Source organism: Pongo pygmaeus, chromosome 21 (assembly GCF_028885625.2).
Source record: "Pongo pygmaeus isolate AG05252 chromosome 21, NHGRI_mPonPyg2-v2.0_pri, whole genome shotgun sequence".
NCBI classification, from domain to species: Eukaryota; Metazoa; Chordata; class Mammalia; order Primates; family Hominidae; genus Pongo; species Pongo pygmaeus.
The window spans coordinates 44,049,417-44,066,494 of record NC_072394.2 but is presented as its reverse complement, the minus strand read 5'-3'; the positions used below and the strand labels follow the sequence as shown (position 1 = coordinate 44,066,494).

General features: G+C 39.2%; 1 protein-coding gene across 3 annotated transcripts in view; it reads left to right on the top strand.

Moving 5' to 3' along the window:
- CHD6 (chromodomain helicase DNA binding protein 6) overlaps nucleotides 1-17,078 on the top strand; it is a 220,455-nt gene that overhangs the window by 48,682 nt on the left and 154,695 nt on the right. For 2 of the 3 annotated variants that reach the window (XM_054467364.2, XM_063659588.1), the window contains exon 2: nucleotides 16,975-17,030. The exons of the other annotated variant lie outside the window; for it this stretch is intronic. In XM_054467364.2, coding sequence (XP_054323339.1) covers nucleotides 16,998-17,030 — 33 coding nt within the window. In that variant the 5' untranslated portion in view covers nucleotides 16,975-16,997. The remainder of the gene's footprint in view (nucleotides 1-16,974; nucleotides 17,031-17,078) is intronic. 3 annotated transcript variants of the gene reach the window in all.

The following is a 17,078-nucleotide window of genomic DNA, read 5'->3' as shown; positions in this document are numbered from 1 at the left end:
CTCTTTGAGGGCTGCCTGCATCACTTGTCTGTGATACGCAGCTTTGCACCAACTCCTTGAGGATTTTGATGGGCCTTTAAGAATTGATACTTGGATTTCATATTCAACCTAATGAGAGTTTCCTGACTTTTATTTCATTTTATTACTAGTCTGGGCTTGTGCTGCCACCAGTAAAGACTGTCATTTTCAAATTTAACATCTTGAGGAAAGGTGCCTATGATTGAAGATATGAGTCTCATTCTGCACATGTATTCTAGAGTGGCAGTTTGGAAATTTGCTGTACTCCAAACTGGTCATCTGTATCTAGAAAAACCTTAAATCATGCCATTGGAGCTGGTTCTCAGTGCTTGGACTGATGATGGAAGGGAACATTGGAACAGGTAACATAAATACAGTAGTCCCTCAGTGTCTGTGGGGGATTGGTTCCAGGACACCCACCCCATGCCAAAATTTGAGGATGCTCCAGTTCCTTATTTAAAATGGCATAGCAATTGCCTATAACCTACTCACATCCTCCCATATACTTTAAATCATCTCTGATACAGTATAAATGCTATGTAAATATTTGTTGTACTGTATTTTAAAAAGTTGTATTTTTGTATTTTTTAAAATTTTATATTTTAATTGCCTTATTGTTATTAAATATTTTTGATCTGCTTTAATTCTGAGGATGTGGAGGGCTGACTGTATATGCAGGAGGTGATACATGGTAAGAAGTTAAGTTTCTATTATAAAATGGTTACTTTTTGATCTGGATATTGGTACTGTTTACGAAGAAACAAACAGACTTTACTCTGTGATTCTTGTGCTCATTCTGGGCATGAATTCTGTCATCTCTCAGACCAGTCCCCCTAAAATAGTGCCCCATGCCAATCTGAAATCTTCACTTTTAGAAAAAAACAACTAGTTTTATTTAGGTATTAGAAGTTAGTAGTGGTTTGCTAATATAGTATGAAGTTAAAGTAGGTGACCAAGTCTGTACCAATTTTTAGGCAAATTAAATGAATCACATGTGGTGTAGATGGTGTTAACAGATTTTTGTCGATGGGCTTAAGTTGGCCTAAAGTGGCCTCCTAAATATTCTGCTTATTGCCTGCAGTTTCTGCTTTTAGTGTACTACAACCAGATTGGGAGAACCAGGACATTTTTTGTCTGTTTGGCAGGAGGATCCTCTTGCCAGCCACCTGCCTCATCATTCATCCAGAGCTTTCTGTTTGCTTTTGCAAGGAGAACTTTTTCCATACCTCTTGGTCACCTCATGCCGTGTCCTGCTCTATGTATTTTTCCCAACAGACTAGTTTTGTGTTTACCTCAGTACTCCCTTCCTGTTAGGCTTCTAGGAAGGAGGAATTGGAAGTGGGAGAGGATTAAGAACTGCTTCTCATCTTTGAAAAATCCAGAGTTTAAAAAACATTCTCAATTTATATTAAACAAAAATTCTTATACCCTAAGGAAAGTGCAGGAGGTGCCAGAGTTGAATAGCTTTTAGGAGGCAGAAATGACTGTGGAAGCCATCAGGGTGCAGCATCCTTCTTGGTTTGCAAAGGCAATTTGATGTAGGATGTGGAAGTAGGTTTTAGCATTTCATCTGTAAAACCTGAATGGAAGGAATTTGTGTCAGATTCAGAATCCATTATTTGTCTTCTCTTTAAACAAAGGGAAAAAAACACTTTGGAAAAATATTGGGTTTTTAAAAATTTTACTTTAATACAGCAGAGTTATAGAAATAGGAGGAAGCCCATCTTTTTATTGCTAGGAATTCCACAGATTTGGTTGAGGAGTTGTTTTCCAATTATAGACTGACTTGCCACTTGGGCTGACTCTTCTGTTTTCTGTAGATTGAAGAGTACTGAGCCTGGGCAACCATAAATATGTGGTTTTTCTTTTATTAATTATCTCAAAGTAAAAACTTTTCTCTGCTAAGTATTGTCTGTTATAATTTTGTTAATGTGTTTACTTTGTTTCCCTGCCATCTTGCATAGCTATCAGATAAACTTTGTTCCTTACCATAAATTGATCCAAAACAATTTTAACAATTCAGAATTCAAATGGAGGGCTATATGAATGTAGATAAAGAATTTAAACAGAATTATGTACAGTTATATCCCTCAAGATTTTATCTGTGTTTAATTATATGAGTTATTTGTTTGAAATATTTTGTTTCCTTGTATGTAATATTATCTGAAGTATCCATCCATCTTGTCTAAAATGTGCTTATATGGTCCTTTTAAATGATAGTTTTATCAAGCTGTTTTAATTGCTTTCTGTGTACTTCACCCATGGATTGAAACCATCCTCTGCTACAGCCTTGCTTTTTTACTTTTATTCTTTTTTCTCTTTACATATTTTCTCAGAATATTTTGGATTTTTAGCCATGTAGAGTATGATTTTCAGTGTTTGTCTCCATCCAATCACTCATGCTGTAGACATTTGTGTAGTTAGAGGGAGAGGTTTAGGAGCCTGCGAGCCTGCCTCATAGCAGCCTTGTGTTCTTTCAGGGAGTCCCTAGTCAGTCTTCCTGGGTTGGAGTCCACATCCAGCAAGGTCATTTTGTCTGTGGCCTGTTGAGCCCTGTGAACATAAAATTAGCTCCCTGGCATGCTGGTAAGCAGCAGAACTGAGCAGAGCCCAGGCACGTTAAGAGTTTCACATGGGAAGAGCATTTGACTTCTCTCTTCCTGTGTTTTGGGAGGGCCTGGTACCAAATGCTCACTCCCTTTTTTTTCATCAGTACCTGAACCACAAGCCACCAGGGACATGCACACTGATACCTACTTGGGGATCAGGAGAGTGTACATGACAACAGCAAGGGAAGCTAGCAGCACAGGAGACAGGCAAGGCCACCACTACCTTTGCTGGAACTACACAACCAAGGAGCCATGCTTAAGTCTCCCCCAGGTTGGTGGTCTCCTCCCTTTCCAAAAACTTAACAGCTGTCCCTGAGCCTGTTCCTGGGATACACAATCATAAACAGTGTGTGTATGCCTGCCCCAAGTGGCCAGTGATGGTCATCAGGCTAGACACAGTGACCGAAGAGCTATAGCTTGACCCTTGATAAGGGGGACTCAAGTGCTTACTGGTTAAGGCACTGTGTTGTTACCACTTTACAGGCAGGAGCCTCAGAGAACACCTGCCACACATAGGCCATACCTGATGGTGCATCACACCAGGGTACAGTCAATTAACAACAGAGTCTTATCTTGGAGACAAGTGCCTTTTAGGGTGGGAAGAGATGACAACATCCAACAAAGACAATTAAGAGCTGTGTAGGCCATAGTGCAAGCTCATCAGCAACTGGTGATTCTGTCCCATGTGGCCTTCACCATATAATGGAACTAGTTAGTTAGCTAAGAGAAATAAGTTGAAACTAACCAGGTGTCCTTGGTCATGGTTGGGCCCTCTTGTTCATGATGCCATTTGCTTTAGTTACCTCCTATTCACCCCATTTGTGTGAGATTCCTGACACAGGATTATAGGGATGACCAAGCACAGTACACCTAACACTGGGCAGATGAGATCAACAGCAGTTTATTGTTCACGTACACTCATAGCCTGTGGGAGGAGACACCACACACCACCCAGGGCCACACAGGGATTGTACGTGGGAAAAGCGTGAACATCCAGGGTCTATGGGAGGCAGGCTTTGTAGTACCAAGAGGATGGGGTGACCCGTGATTCCCATGGGAGGATGTGATTGACTTGCATGAGTAATTCTACAGGCTGGCAAGAAATGGAAATCCTCTACTTGGGCATAAGAAGGAACTGCACATGGTCCCCTCAGTAAGGATGGAGGTTTGGTTAGGGGACCTTATCCACAGGAGCAGAGTGGGGAAGGGAACTTGTGGATAGACCATTGGAGGTCTTTCCAGTTTCAGATACCAAGGCAGCACATAATATTGGGCCGAATTTTAGGCTTTACACCACACAAACCATTGTGTGGGACTTTGGAGACTTTCTTCCATTCCCCCCAAAGCTAGTAGTTATCCCTTCCCTCACTATCTCACTGCCCCTTCATTTCTCCCCCTACCTACTCTCTAATAAGTACTAGAAAATGCAATCTGTCAGGGAAAGTACTTGGCATAGTGATTTCATGGTTGAGTTTCAGCTCAGATCTTTTTCCAGAGTAGAGGTCCTCCAACCTGGCTGCCTATTAGAATCATCAGAGAGAGTTTAGAAAATTATGTGGGGTCTCACCTCAGACCAGTTAAATTGGAATCTTTTGGAGATGGGAGTGAATTTTTTTTAATGTGCTTCAGCCATTATTGAGAACTGCTTCTCATGGATGTCAGCAAAGTCACCATGTCTAAAACCAAATGTGTTGTCTTACTCTATGGAGCCAGCTCTTCCCATTGACTGTTTTTCCCTCTTAATGGTACTAATATCATCTTCCCAATCTCCCAGGCTAGAAAAGTTAGAATTCTCTTTGTACTTGTTCTCCCACTTTCCATAGAATGATATTTATCATTGGTCAGCCTTTGTTAATTTCATTTCATCTTTACTGCTGCACTTCTAGACTGTGGTAATTTATTTGTAGAATACCTTTCCAACCTCTGCCCACTCTCTGAGCGCCCCAAATAGAATATTTCCAGTCCTGATCTCTCACTTTATTATTTTCATTTGTCTACAAGGCAGCTTGATGTAGTACTAAGAGAGCCGAATTGGAATCCAGGAAATCTAATTATTGTACTTCGGAGTCAATGTGAGGCTTTGGGCAGATCATTTGACAGCTCTAACCCTAAGTTTCATTATCTTAAGATAAAAGGATTACATTGCCTGAGCCTTGGATTCTTTCTCACTGTGACTCAGTCTTCACTTTTCCTTCAAACTTAGCCTGACTGTAATAGAACTCATCCATCTACTCTCCCAAAAGTTACCTCTTTCTCATGCCCTGATGCCTCTTGCCAATACCAGCATTCTAGCATCTTAGGCCACTTAAAAAAAATCCAGCTGGGCGCTGTGGCTCACGCCTGTAATCCCAGCACTTTGGAAGGCCAAGGCGGGTGGATCATGAGGTCAGGAGTTCAAGACCAGCCTGGCCAACATGATAAAAACCCATCTCTATTAAAAATACAAAAATGAGCCGGGTGTGGTGACAGGCACCTGTAATCCCAGCTACTCGGGAGGCTGCGGCAGAGAATGGCTTGAATCCATGAGGCAGAGGTTGCAGTGAGCTGAGATCACACCACTGCACTCCAGCCTGGGTGACAATAGTGAGACTCCATCTCAAAAAAAAAAAAAAAAAAAAAATCCATTATCTTCATTTTCTTGGACTCCATGACATCTCTTCTGTTTTATTTTCTAGCCTGCTGTTTACTGTTACTTCTACCTAGGTATGACTCGCTGGTCTTCTTGGACCCCAAGCCTGCCCTACCTACTCCTACCTGTTGAATCTTTACATCAAACAAACTTTGATAATTTTTGTCCTTTTCTCAGAAATCTTCAATTAATGGCTCCCCATTATATAAAAGATTCAATTCGAACTGCCTAGCCAGGCATTTTGAGAGCCTCTCTCCATCACTTATCTCCAGCCCCAAACTTCACCTGCCTTTGCTGATTCCTCTTCACCTATTGGTCACCCATTATACATGTTAGGTGTTTAGAAACCAATTTTTTAATTGAATTACTCATTAACTTTGGATTAACATATCCTTTAAATAAGATTTTAAAAAATTTTATTAACTTTTTTCACACGGAAAAATGTCCTCTTTCTGGTGAGGAATTCTTTGAGTTTCAGCAAATGCATACCGTTGTGTAATGAACATCACAATCAAGATATAGAATAGTTCCATCATCCCCTAAAATTCTCTTTATAGTTGACCCTCTCCTGTCCCCAGCCCCAACCACTGATATGTTTTTTGTTCCTACAATTTTACCTTTTCTTGAATGTCATATAAATGAAATCATACAGTATACAGACTTTTCAATTTGTCCTCTTTCACTCAGCATAATGCATTTGAGATTCATCCATGTTGTGTGTATAAGTAGTTTGTTCTTTTTTATAACTCTGTTTTTAAAATACCCCCAAGAGGGAGTTTACAATGGGAGTTGTGAGTTTTTTTGTGTCTTATATGCTATTTTGGAAAACAGGAAGAGAAAATGTCATCTAGATCGTTTTTAGTGCCCCAAAACATGTTTAAACTATTTTATAGATGGCTTCTCATTTCAATGTTAACAGCATAACTTTTTGTTTTTAGCCCATGTGTCAGTCTCATATGATTGGCTTTTGTACCAGTTCTGTAAATGAAGAAACTGAGACCCAGGGAGATCAAATAAATTGCCCAAATCACACAACCCTTGTGTTCAGAACCTAGATATCTTCACTCCCAAGTCTACAGGTACTGCTGTTCTACCACAAAAGGCATTAAAATGTAATGAGTGAAAAGTTCTTGTGTTACTGGTGAGGCTTCTTGAGACTGAATATATAGGGTGTTGTTTGTAAAACCCTTTGTCTTCCCCCATAAGATTATGACTTGAATTTTCAGGGCTCTGAAGCTTGAATGGGCTTGGCTGTCAAGAAACTGGTTTATTCAGTCCTCTGTTCACAGCTGTGTTCATTCCTGATCTGGGTCAATTGACATTATGGCATAGGGTCCAACAACAACAAAAAAGTACAGTCAGATTTTACCTTACAATGTGATATATGATAGCTCTAGAAGGGTCTGGCCACTTGCTTCTACTGTTCTTCTTAATAGTAATTCTTATCAAGCTAATTGATTTTTATGAGCAGATTAGGATTTAGAAATCATTTTTTTCTGACCAAAGAAGATGAACTGGAGTTGGTATTTCTCCTCTTGAATTGTGCGAATGTGCCTCACTCATCATTAAAATCAAAGAGTTTGGCCATGTGACCTCAGAGATCCCATTCAGTTCTGAATGCGGCATTGTTTGAAGTATTTCTGGACTACAGAAAGCGTCCTTAGTTTATATACCTTTATATCATCTCAGGTAAAACAGGTTATAGGAATTATAGCAACATAAGATACTGCTTCAGGTTAATAGTAATTAGTTTGAATAGCCAGAGGAGAGTCATTCAGTGAGTAAAAGCCTTGTTATTCAGCAGTTGGCCCACAGGAAGTTTCTCAGAATGGACTTTCCTAATACTCTTGGTTTAGTAGTGAGAGTTTCTTAGGAGGTTGTTGTCAGTCCTACTACTGGCTTTTGCCATCTCCTCACAGACAACAATTAAAATCACTGCTGTTGATTTGCTTTTTGGCTTATATTACCCACATGCAGGCTAGCAGAGCTTTTACTCTAAAATTAATTCGTTGAATGTTTAAAACACTTTTTTTGAGGAGTAGAGTCTTAATGTTAATGATGGTAATGCATCCTTTCAGACCAGCCAAGCACAGAGCTTCCTCAGTTTGGAAGTGATGACAGTACTAGTGCCTTCTCACAAGTAATATTTGGTAGATATTTTAAGTTAGGTGTTCACATTTTTGGAGAGATGGATTTTTAGTCCAAGCTTTACAGCTGTGTGTAAGATCTTTCTCTTTTGACCCACTGTTGATAAGTCCATATATGCTATTAGTATATTTACTAATTTATCAAATATTATGCTAATATTAGTTAGACAATAGTCAAAATAGATACGGTCCCTATCTTCATGGCCCTCTTTTAATCTTACAGATATGGATACTTTTTGACATGTAGTCTTGAGTTTAAGGTGATAGGTTTTCTCTAGCCTGTAGTAGAAAACATCAGAAATTTACCTATGCAGACTTTCTTTGACCTGACTTATACGCAAAAGATAATTTTTCACTGAAGTTGATCTAATTTACAAATTGCCGTATGTTTCTAAGAAAACTTTTGGGCATCTAAAAGAATTCATAAATACAAAAAAAAAATCAAACCCTGAGTATATTTTGGTGCTCTGGCACCTTTAAGGCAAAAATATTCTCAGCCAGAGCTTGAATATATGAGAAATCCTTAAAACTGTTACAGAAGCCTTTCCTCATGCTAGTTTGAGTATTCTGGTTGTGCAGAAATGTTTCCACTAGACCACAGGGTCATTTTTGAAAGAAAAGAGTAACCATTTGTCATTTGAATGCCCTTCCATTATTGGTTAGTTGACATGCGTTTAGGAGACTATAAACATAAAATATCAGAGCACACTCAAAAAAGAATTATTGAATGTTAAAAACATATTAGCTATAAAGAAAAAAGAAGGCTTGAAAGAGAAAGTTGAGGAGACTTCTCAGAAAGTAGAACATGAAGAGGTTTTTTTTGTTTTGTTTTAAATGAGACTGAAAATTAGAGGTACAGCCAAGAAGGTCTATCATTCAAATAGTAACATGAGTTCCACTAAAAGAAAACAATAGGGAGGGAATTATGAAATAATACCAGAGGAATTCTCAAAACTGAAAAATCTGACAGTTTCCAGATTGTGAAAGAATCCACCAGGTACCTAACCTCATGGGTGAAAATAGCCCCAAGGCATGTCATTTTGAAAAGATGATTCTAAAAGCTTTCCAAAACGGAAGAGATGTCACATACAAATGGGCAGAAATCAGAATTGTTCAGATTCTTCAAAATAAGTGGTGGAAGGAATAGAACAATGGAGTAGTGATCTCAAAATTCCAAGGAGAAATTGACCTCCAGCCTGTGCTTTGCAACCCACCAGTCCATCCAGGTAGAATAGAAACATTTTCAGACATGAAGGTCTCAAAAACTTACATCTCATTTTTAGGGTTTTCTAGAGCATTACTAGATGTTGTGCTTCACTAAAATGAGAGTGTAAACCTAGAGAGGAGAAACCCAGGAGTCCACCATGGAGAGAGACGGAGGGAGTGAGTCTCTGGGAGGATGGTGATGAGAAGTCCCAGGAGGCAGATTAGAGACAATGATGAAGGACTCCTGATGGAGGACTCTACCTATAATGACCCAAGAGAAGAACATTGAGCTTAGATTGAAAGGACTTTCAAGGTTTTAGAGGAGCATTTTAGGAGAAGTTAGTGATTCATAGAAAACCATGCAAATTTTAAAATGAGGTAGTTATTATCTTCAGGGAAAAAAATTACACAAAGTTTTAGCAAAGTGTGGTTCATGGCTTAGCTGTGAATTAAATGTTGATTTAATAAATAAGGGTGATAATAACTATACTGGGAAGATAACACTTCATCTTCCATAGTAGGAGGACTTCCTGTTTTTGAAAAAAAGTTTTATTGGAACACAGCCATACCCATTTGTTTGCATGTTTGTCTATGGCTGTTTTCACATCACAGCAGAATTGAGTAGTTGCAACTGAGGCCATACGGCCTACAAAGCCTAAAATATTTATTATCTGGCCTTTTTATAAAAATACTTGCTGACTCCTGTTCCACAGGAAGAAGCCAATAAAATAATGCCTAAAATCGAAAAGAAAATCTAATAGCAGTAATAACCATGTTATTTAAAATAGAATGGAAAGGAGCAGAAGGAACAGCTGAAGTTTAAATGACTGCCTCTGGGAATAGTGAATCAGGAGTGGGGAGTAGAATTGGGGACTGGTTTTTTTTTTTTGCTTGTTTTAGGCTTTATATTTCAATTGAATTCTTAAGCTAAGTACATGTATTTGAAAAGGTGTGAAGGAAGAATACTGAGAAATTTGATTGGATTAGGAGAAAAAAAAAAAAGAGGTCACTAATTACATTGAAAGTAGTTCAAAGCCTTTTCAGTAAACACAGCTTTCCCATTAATTCACTTACTCATTCCACAGGTAATCACTGAAGAGTCCAAATGTCAGGCGCTGAGTGCTACACTGCAGGGCAGGGTCCCTCCCCGGAGGGTGCTTGGGCCCTCCACAGCTGATGGCATGCACAGACAGATAAAAGATGATAATTTACATGGTGATACAGCTGCTTTAGTTTAGTGCCTATCACAAGATGCTTATAAGATTTAGGCATGCCAGGGAAGAGACATCCCGGAGAACATGACACCAGATCTGAATTTTAAAGGATGAGACTACACGAGGCAGGGCCTGAATAAGACCTGAATGAGCAGGGCAGGAGTCGGAACCCACAGGTGTTCAGTATGGTTGGATGAATGGTGGAAATAATGTCAGAGCAGTAGACAAGAACCAGAGGCCAGATCGCTTATGCAGGGCTCTGTGTTATGAGGAATATGTTTTTATTTTGTTTTAAGACACAATACCCACTGAAGAGATAGCATCTGATTTTGTTTGCACTTTAGGAAAACATACTGTTGGTAGCAATGAGGGTAATGGGGGTGAGGGTAGGAGACATGGAAAATAGAGAAGCATTTAAGAGGCTGTTTCAGGGAAAAATGACAACAAAAAAATATGGGAATAAACCAGAGTCGACTGGAGAGGAACCAAGGGATTCTGGAATTAAAGGAGTTATGGGAAAGGGAAGGAATCAAGGATAACTCAATTCTGGGCTGGATGGCATGGCAGGTTGCAGGACATTAACCTCTGATGGGGAACACAGGAGCAGGTAGAGAGAGAGTGAGAGTGTGTGTGTGTGTGTGTGTGTGTGTGTGTGTGTGTGTGTGTGTGTAAAGGTGGTACTGAGTTTCGTTTTGGAAGAGTTGTGGGGTTTTTGGTGGTACCTGTGGAATGTCTCAGGAACTGGCCAGGATGTGGTTGGATATAGCCACATAGAGGTCAAGAGGAGGGCTTGGATTTGCAAATGTGCAGTGGTCATTGTGCAAAGAGATGAAGTTTGGGAGTTGAGTAGAAAACTCAGGGAGCCTTTCTGGTATTGACAGCATTGAACTCTGGGAACAGTGATATTTAAGGATTGGGTTTTATAATAGGAGGATTCTAGGGAGGAAGCTGAGCCTAGAAGCCTGCAATCAGAGGGATCAAGAAACCAGTGAGATGAGAATTTTAAGAAGAGGAAATGATCCATGGTTTAAAATGCTGCAAAGCACTCAAAGCCTAAAAGTGCCCATTAGATTTGGTAACTAGGGAGTGAATGTCAGGAACAGCTTTAGGGAAGTGATTTGGGAGGAAGTGAACTTTCAGGTATGTAGAGGATTTGTTCATGTTGTTACTGTTTTGAGATAGAGTTAAACCTGTTTCTTTCTTGAGAGGAGGAGAGCTATACAAAGGGAGACATTTAGTGATAACTTAGGGAGAAGAAATGATTCTTCCATTCAAAGAATGCTTATTGCACACCTGCTATTCCAGACTCAGGGAGTATAGCATGAACAAGACAAGTTTACTTTGTGTGTGTGTGTGTGTGTCAGGAACAGGCAATAAGCTTAAAACCAAATAGATACATAGGAAGTCCTTACTTTAAGCAAAACAGCTTTAAGAAAACTAATTTTTTTTTTCTCATCAACATTGTAATGAAGTAATGTTGATTAGAGGACCTGCCTTAAGTTGTTTCGCTTAAAGTCATTGTTTCACTGAAAGTTGTAGCTTTTTCCAAGAGTCTGGACATTAAGTAAGGTATTACTATAATATAATATCAGGGAGTAATAAGTACCTGGAGGAAAATTAAATTAGAATAAGAGGATAACAGAGTGGTGGTGGGTGGGAGGTGGGGGTGCTGTTTTCTGTAGGCTGGCTAGGGAAGGCATTGCTGCTAAGGTGATATTTGAGGAGAGTCCTGAATGAAATGAGGAAAGAGTAACTGGGAGGTAATCAAGAGACTGAGGTGACTGAGAAGGGGGAGAAAGGGTGGATCTCAAATACAGATGGAAAGGTTACTTGTCCCCAGGAGATGAGGCACTGTTATACAGAGTTTTTGAACTGGAGAGAGAGGAGTAATTTAAAAAAAGAAAACTTTCAAAATGTTCTAACTGAAACTTGGCACCCATTTTTCTTAATAGGAGCATCCTTAGATGGTGAGTGTAAGAAGGAATGGGAGCTTTTATATTGTTTTTACATCATTAAAACATCTTCTTCGTCATTTATGTCTTCTTCCTGTGACACTGGAGGGATGACCATAAGGACAGGTAGCACAAATGGCTGCCTATAGCTAGTCTTCACCATGTGGCAGACGTCATAGATTGCCATCCCTTTTAATTCTCCTAAGGCCCTCTGAGGTACATGTTGTCAGCATTTTACAGGGGAGAAGACATTCACATGTCTCGTCGTCATTACAGCCCAGATCCAAACTGCTTTCTGGTACTTCAACCCCTTGCTATTAAAGTACTTCCTGTAGACTGCTCACACTTGGCAGTAGAGATAGGTACATGTGTCCGGTTTGTGGGCGTGGAGAGTAGTAAGGTGGGGAAATGGGAAGTTGGGGGATTTCTTACCCGTTGGACTGCCTCTGAGGTCAGGAGTCTTGATAAGAGGTATTTGGGCAGGGGTTTAAGGAAGGTGGCATTCCTCAAGACATCTCTGCTTTCTTGATTATCTCACTCTTCCCAGATGAGTTACTCTCTGTGTCCTTATTCGTATTCCTAAAATCCCCATGGTATACCCTATTTATGCCTGCTGTTGTTAGAGTGGTTCATAGGAAACAATCTCAAGGTTGAGGATGGGCATGAGTAGATTATAAAAATACATATTCACTGTGGAAAATTTGAGGTGGGTCTGATTTTTAGAGTTGCTTCCCACATACTCTGTCTCAAAGGTGCCTGATAGAGTGGTGGGGGATAGGGGCCTGTTAACAGCAAAATTCTCCATCGTTATTGTGTTCAGTTGGGTCTAGTCTCATCTTCTGTGAATATGAAGGACTTTGGTAGGGGTCTGCTGGGTATGCACTTGCTTGTGTTTGCAAAAACACACACTCTTGTAATGAAATAGACCCTTGGACTGAGCAGGGATTGTTAGTATGGTGGAGTTCTCAAGGTATAGTGAATTTAAATCATTTCTGTGAATAAATGGTTGAATAGGGTGAACCTAATTTTTTTGTTATTTTTAAAAAGTTACCATTACACAACACTGAGGAACTTGGAAATGGCACAGGCACTGTTGCAGATTTTTTGGACTGGAGAGAGAGATAGTAATTAAAAAAAAAAAAAAAGAAAACTTTCGAAATGTTCTTATTGAAACGTGGCACCCATTTTTCTTAATAGGAGCATCCTTAGATGGGTGAGTATAAGAAGGAATGGGAGCTTTTATATTGTTTGTTTTTACATCATTAGCAGCTTACCTTCTTGTGAAGGTAATTCAATGCTGCACTTCTATGGAAGCACTCGTACATAATGCAGCAAGGAGAGTGGGAGTCCCACTAGCTTCCCACCAGTTTCCCCAGTTCAGAAGTTGATATACACTTGATATTTTCCGCTGTTGACAAGTTTTCTGGTTTGCCCACACAGAATTATCTGTAGAATTATCTGTATAATGTTTCTAATTAAGTATTGAGACCCTGAAATTGCATTTTGATTTGTTCTTTATTGAGCCAGAAGGATCTAGTCAGAACTTCTGAGTGATGGCAGCAGAGACTAAAGCCATTTCCAGCATCGTGCAGAAGTACAGGCTTTAGGGTGTATTTATTCATCTATTCCTAGTACGTAAAATTTAGCCTTACAAAAAGATGACATTGTTTTATATATTTTTTAATGTGTGCCTTTAAAAAGATTTTAAAAGTAGAGATAATTTAAGGGTGTTCATAAATTATGGGGTGCTGTCTGGAGAAGGACAAGTCAATAATTGCTTACTGAACACCTATTGATGTTGATGACTTTTGTTATCTTGTGGGGTGGCAGCATGCTGGTGTGTTTTGTGATCTTTTGGGGTGCCAGAAATGATTTGACAGTAACATGAGATTTGCCAGAGTCTGCTTTCAGTGAACTAGTTATTTCAGTTATTCTACAGTAACATCGCCATCATTCAGATTTCACATGCACATTCTCTCTGCCTCAGAGGCTGGCCAAGTCTGATGTGATATTTTCACATTTCACCCACCTCATCTCTGACCTTCCTCTAGGGGTCAGGTTCATTTCCTACCGGCTTATGGCCTTGGGTGATATTCCTTAAAGTGGAACTGGCCTATAAAAGGATTGAAAACGTTCATATATCTAGTGGCACATTGCCTGAGTGCTCTTCAGAAAGCTTGAAACAGTTAAAAGTGCCATTAGCAATGATAAGTAGGACCTGTTTTCCCACATTCCTGGCAGTGTTAGGTGCCCTGCTTGTTTTTATTCCAGTGCTAGTTTGTGGTAGTGAATCAGAAATTGTGCTTTCTGATGTCCCTGCTGCATCATAATTGTATCAGTTCTTTATACATTACAAAAGTAATTTTTTATTAACATTGGTAGAGTTTTCCTGTAGTGTTTTGTTTTGTTTGTTTTTTGAGACAGGGCCTCACTCTGTCACCTAGGCTGGAGTACAGTAGCGTGATCTCACTGCAGCTTGGACCTCCCAGACTCAGATGATCCTCCTACCTTAGCCTCCCGGGTAGCTGGGACCACAGGTGGAAGCCACCACACCCGGCTAATTTTTGTATTTTCTATAGAGACAAGTTTCTGCCATGTTGCCCAGGCTGGTCACAAACTCCTGGGTTCAAGTGATCCGCCTGCCTTGGCCTCCCAAAGTGCTGGGATTACAGGTGTGAGCCATTGTACCTGACCCTTCTGTAATTTTTAATGATTTCATTTTGTTGGGCAGAATTTTATTTGAGACATATTGTTAGAAATACCAAAATTGTTAGAAATAATCGGTGCCACAAAAAAAAGTCAGCACGGAGACAAAAGATCTCTCAGCTAGGCGATCTTTACTTTCTGCAGAAAGGGTCCTCAATCGCAGATGAAACAATGGTGAGAGCACACCTGAACAAAGGAAAAGCAGACATATTTATCCCTTATGCATTTGGATCATCCTCACTGCTGTGTCCTGCATCCATTGGCTGGAGCTGGACCTCACACTCTTAAACTAATTCCCGATTTGCTAATAGCCTAAAACTTTCCTAAATAGGTAAGTGTGGGGAAGAACAAAGAAGGAGAGGAAGTTGCTTATGAAAGGTTTAAGGAAGCAATAACATTTCCAAATAAGGAATGGGCATAGGCTGTGAGCTGGAACGTGCCCGTGAGCATGTCCAACAGTTACTTAGGATAGGGCCTGACAAAGAGTTATTAGCCCAAAGCAAGGAGGCTTGAAGAAAGTTAGTCTTTAAAAGAAACTACTACTTCTAACACTTATGATTTATTCTTTAACAAGAAGGGGAACTTTGAAGAGGAAACTCTTTACTTTCTACACATATGTCTTATTGATAATACCCTTTTTTATTAGCTGGAATTTTCCCCCAAAGTTCTTTATTTTTGACTTTGTGGCAGTTTGTGATGGTTGAGAATGTCAGTTTTCTGGGATCTGATAATTTAAAGAATAGAGATAAAGGAGATAAACTTGTACTAACATAATTTACCTAGAACTGACTCCACTGTAATGAAGCTTAGGAGATAAATTTTTTCTAAATTTTAACTGCCTTGGTTCAGAGCACTTACCATTTATCTGGAATTTATGGATTCTTCAGGTAAATAACTGTCCTATCAAACACTAACCCTTGCATTGATTCTTAGAAGTACCATTTACTAACTGGACTTGCCTTTCCCTGATTTAGCCAGTTAGTCTCGACCCTCCTCCCCTTCACCTTAGCACCCGACCATACCTGCTTTCCAGCTACTTACCTCCTTGGCTGCTGCACTCTTTGCAAACAGCAGTACCTTGGTAGACATGTCTCTCTAGGACAGATTGCATGGCATTTTGTGGTTCTTTTAATAGGAAATGCCTCTAACTCTTAAAGGGAAAAAAATCTAAATTGACAGACATTAAAATGATAAACTGTAATTGCAGTCCCAAGGATGATTGGAATCATGTCTTTCATTTTTCTGTTTGCGTCCAACATGCCATGAACTTACTTAGAATTGGAACTACCTCGCTTTAATCTTTTTTAAATTGCAAATTGACAAATTATGGTTGTATATATTTATGGGGTACAGAGTGATGTCATCATTTATGAATACAATGTGGAATAATTAAGTCAAACTAATTAACATATCAACCACCTCAAATACTTATCTCACTTTAATCTTAAAGCTCTAATCTTAAAAGCTCTATTAAGACTTAATGCCTACACATCACATTCGTTTGGATGTGAGAAATAATTAGGAAACTTAAGGGTAATTTGGTTTTCTGAGTGAGTGGTGTTCTGTAGCTGTGTGGGATGACCGGGAAATCAAAGTCAACAAAAAATAGGAAGCAGTGTTTATATCCCGGCTAGAACCAGAAGCCTGAAATTGTATAATCCTTGTATTGTTTGTATATGAGGAAGATAAGAGCTTCAGATCTGAGGCAGTAGTACTAGTTAGTGATGCAGGCAGCCCCAAATTCTGGGTTTCCTAGACTAGGGTTTGTTCTTTTCCCTGAGATGCCCCAACACACTTTTGTACCTCTGAAGACAATTACTGGGCTTTTATGGTGTTCACAAGTCATTTATGAGAAGTTCAGTGCCGTCAAGGACATTATGGTTGCAGTGGAGATGGGGGCTTAAGTCCTGGGTAGAGTAAAATCAGTCCTTTAAAAAAAATCGTATGAAATATTGCAATGGAATTATTTTTTCAAGTAATAAATGCACATGGTTTAAATCATCAAATAATATACCAAATCCTGTCTTACTCCTTAGAGAGAACTGCATTGAACTCTTAGCTCTTTTTTATTGTCTGTATTTCTCTTTCTTGATTTTTCCATTGTAGACATCATTGATTGTTTTCTTCCAAAAGGGATGAAGGCTTACCTTACTTCCTTCGCATCTCCTAATACCCCTCAATGAAGGCATGTTATTGTTTTTGTTCCTTTATTAGTTATCACTAACTTTCATACATGCCAGCATCTTTTATAACTGATTTAATCTACAAAGACAATATCTTTTTGACTTCATTTTATTGGGTGCAATAAATTAGGGTCTAACAGAGTTAGATCTAATTAGGTGTACACTTAGGGCTCTGGAGGTTGTTGGACATAAATGTTCTGCAGAAGTAATCCCGTTTGTTTTCCTTGTGTGTTACAGTAATCTGGAGATGTTGAAAATGTTTTATTTTGGGTTTTGTCATAATCTTTGCCTTTTTAAAAATGTTTTACAGAAATAAATATCTTCCTTCAATAGATGAAAATGAAAATACAGAAGAAAGAGAAGCAGGTAAGTGATCACTTTTCTTTTAAGTGAATGCATCTGGGGTATCTTGGT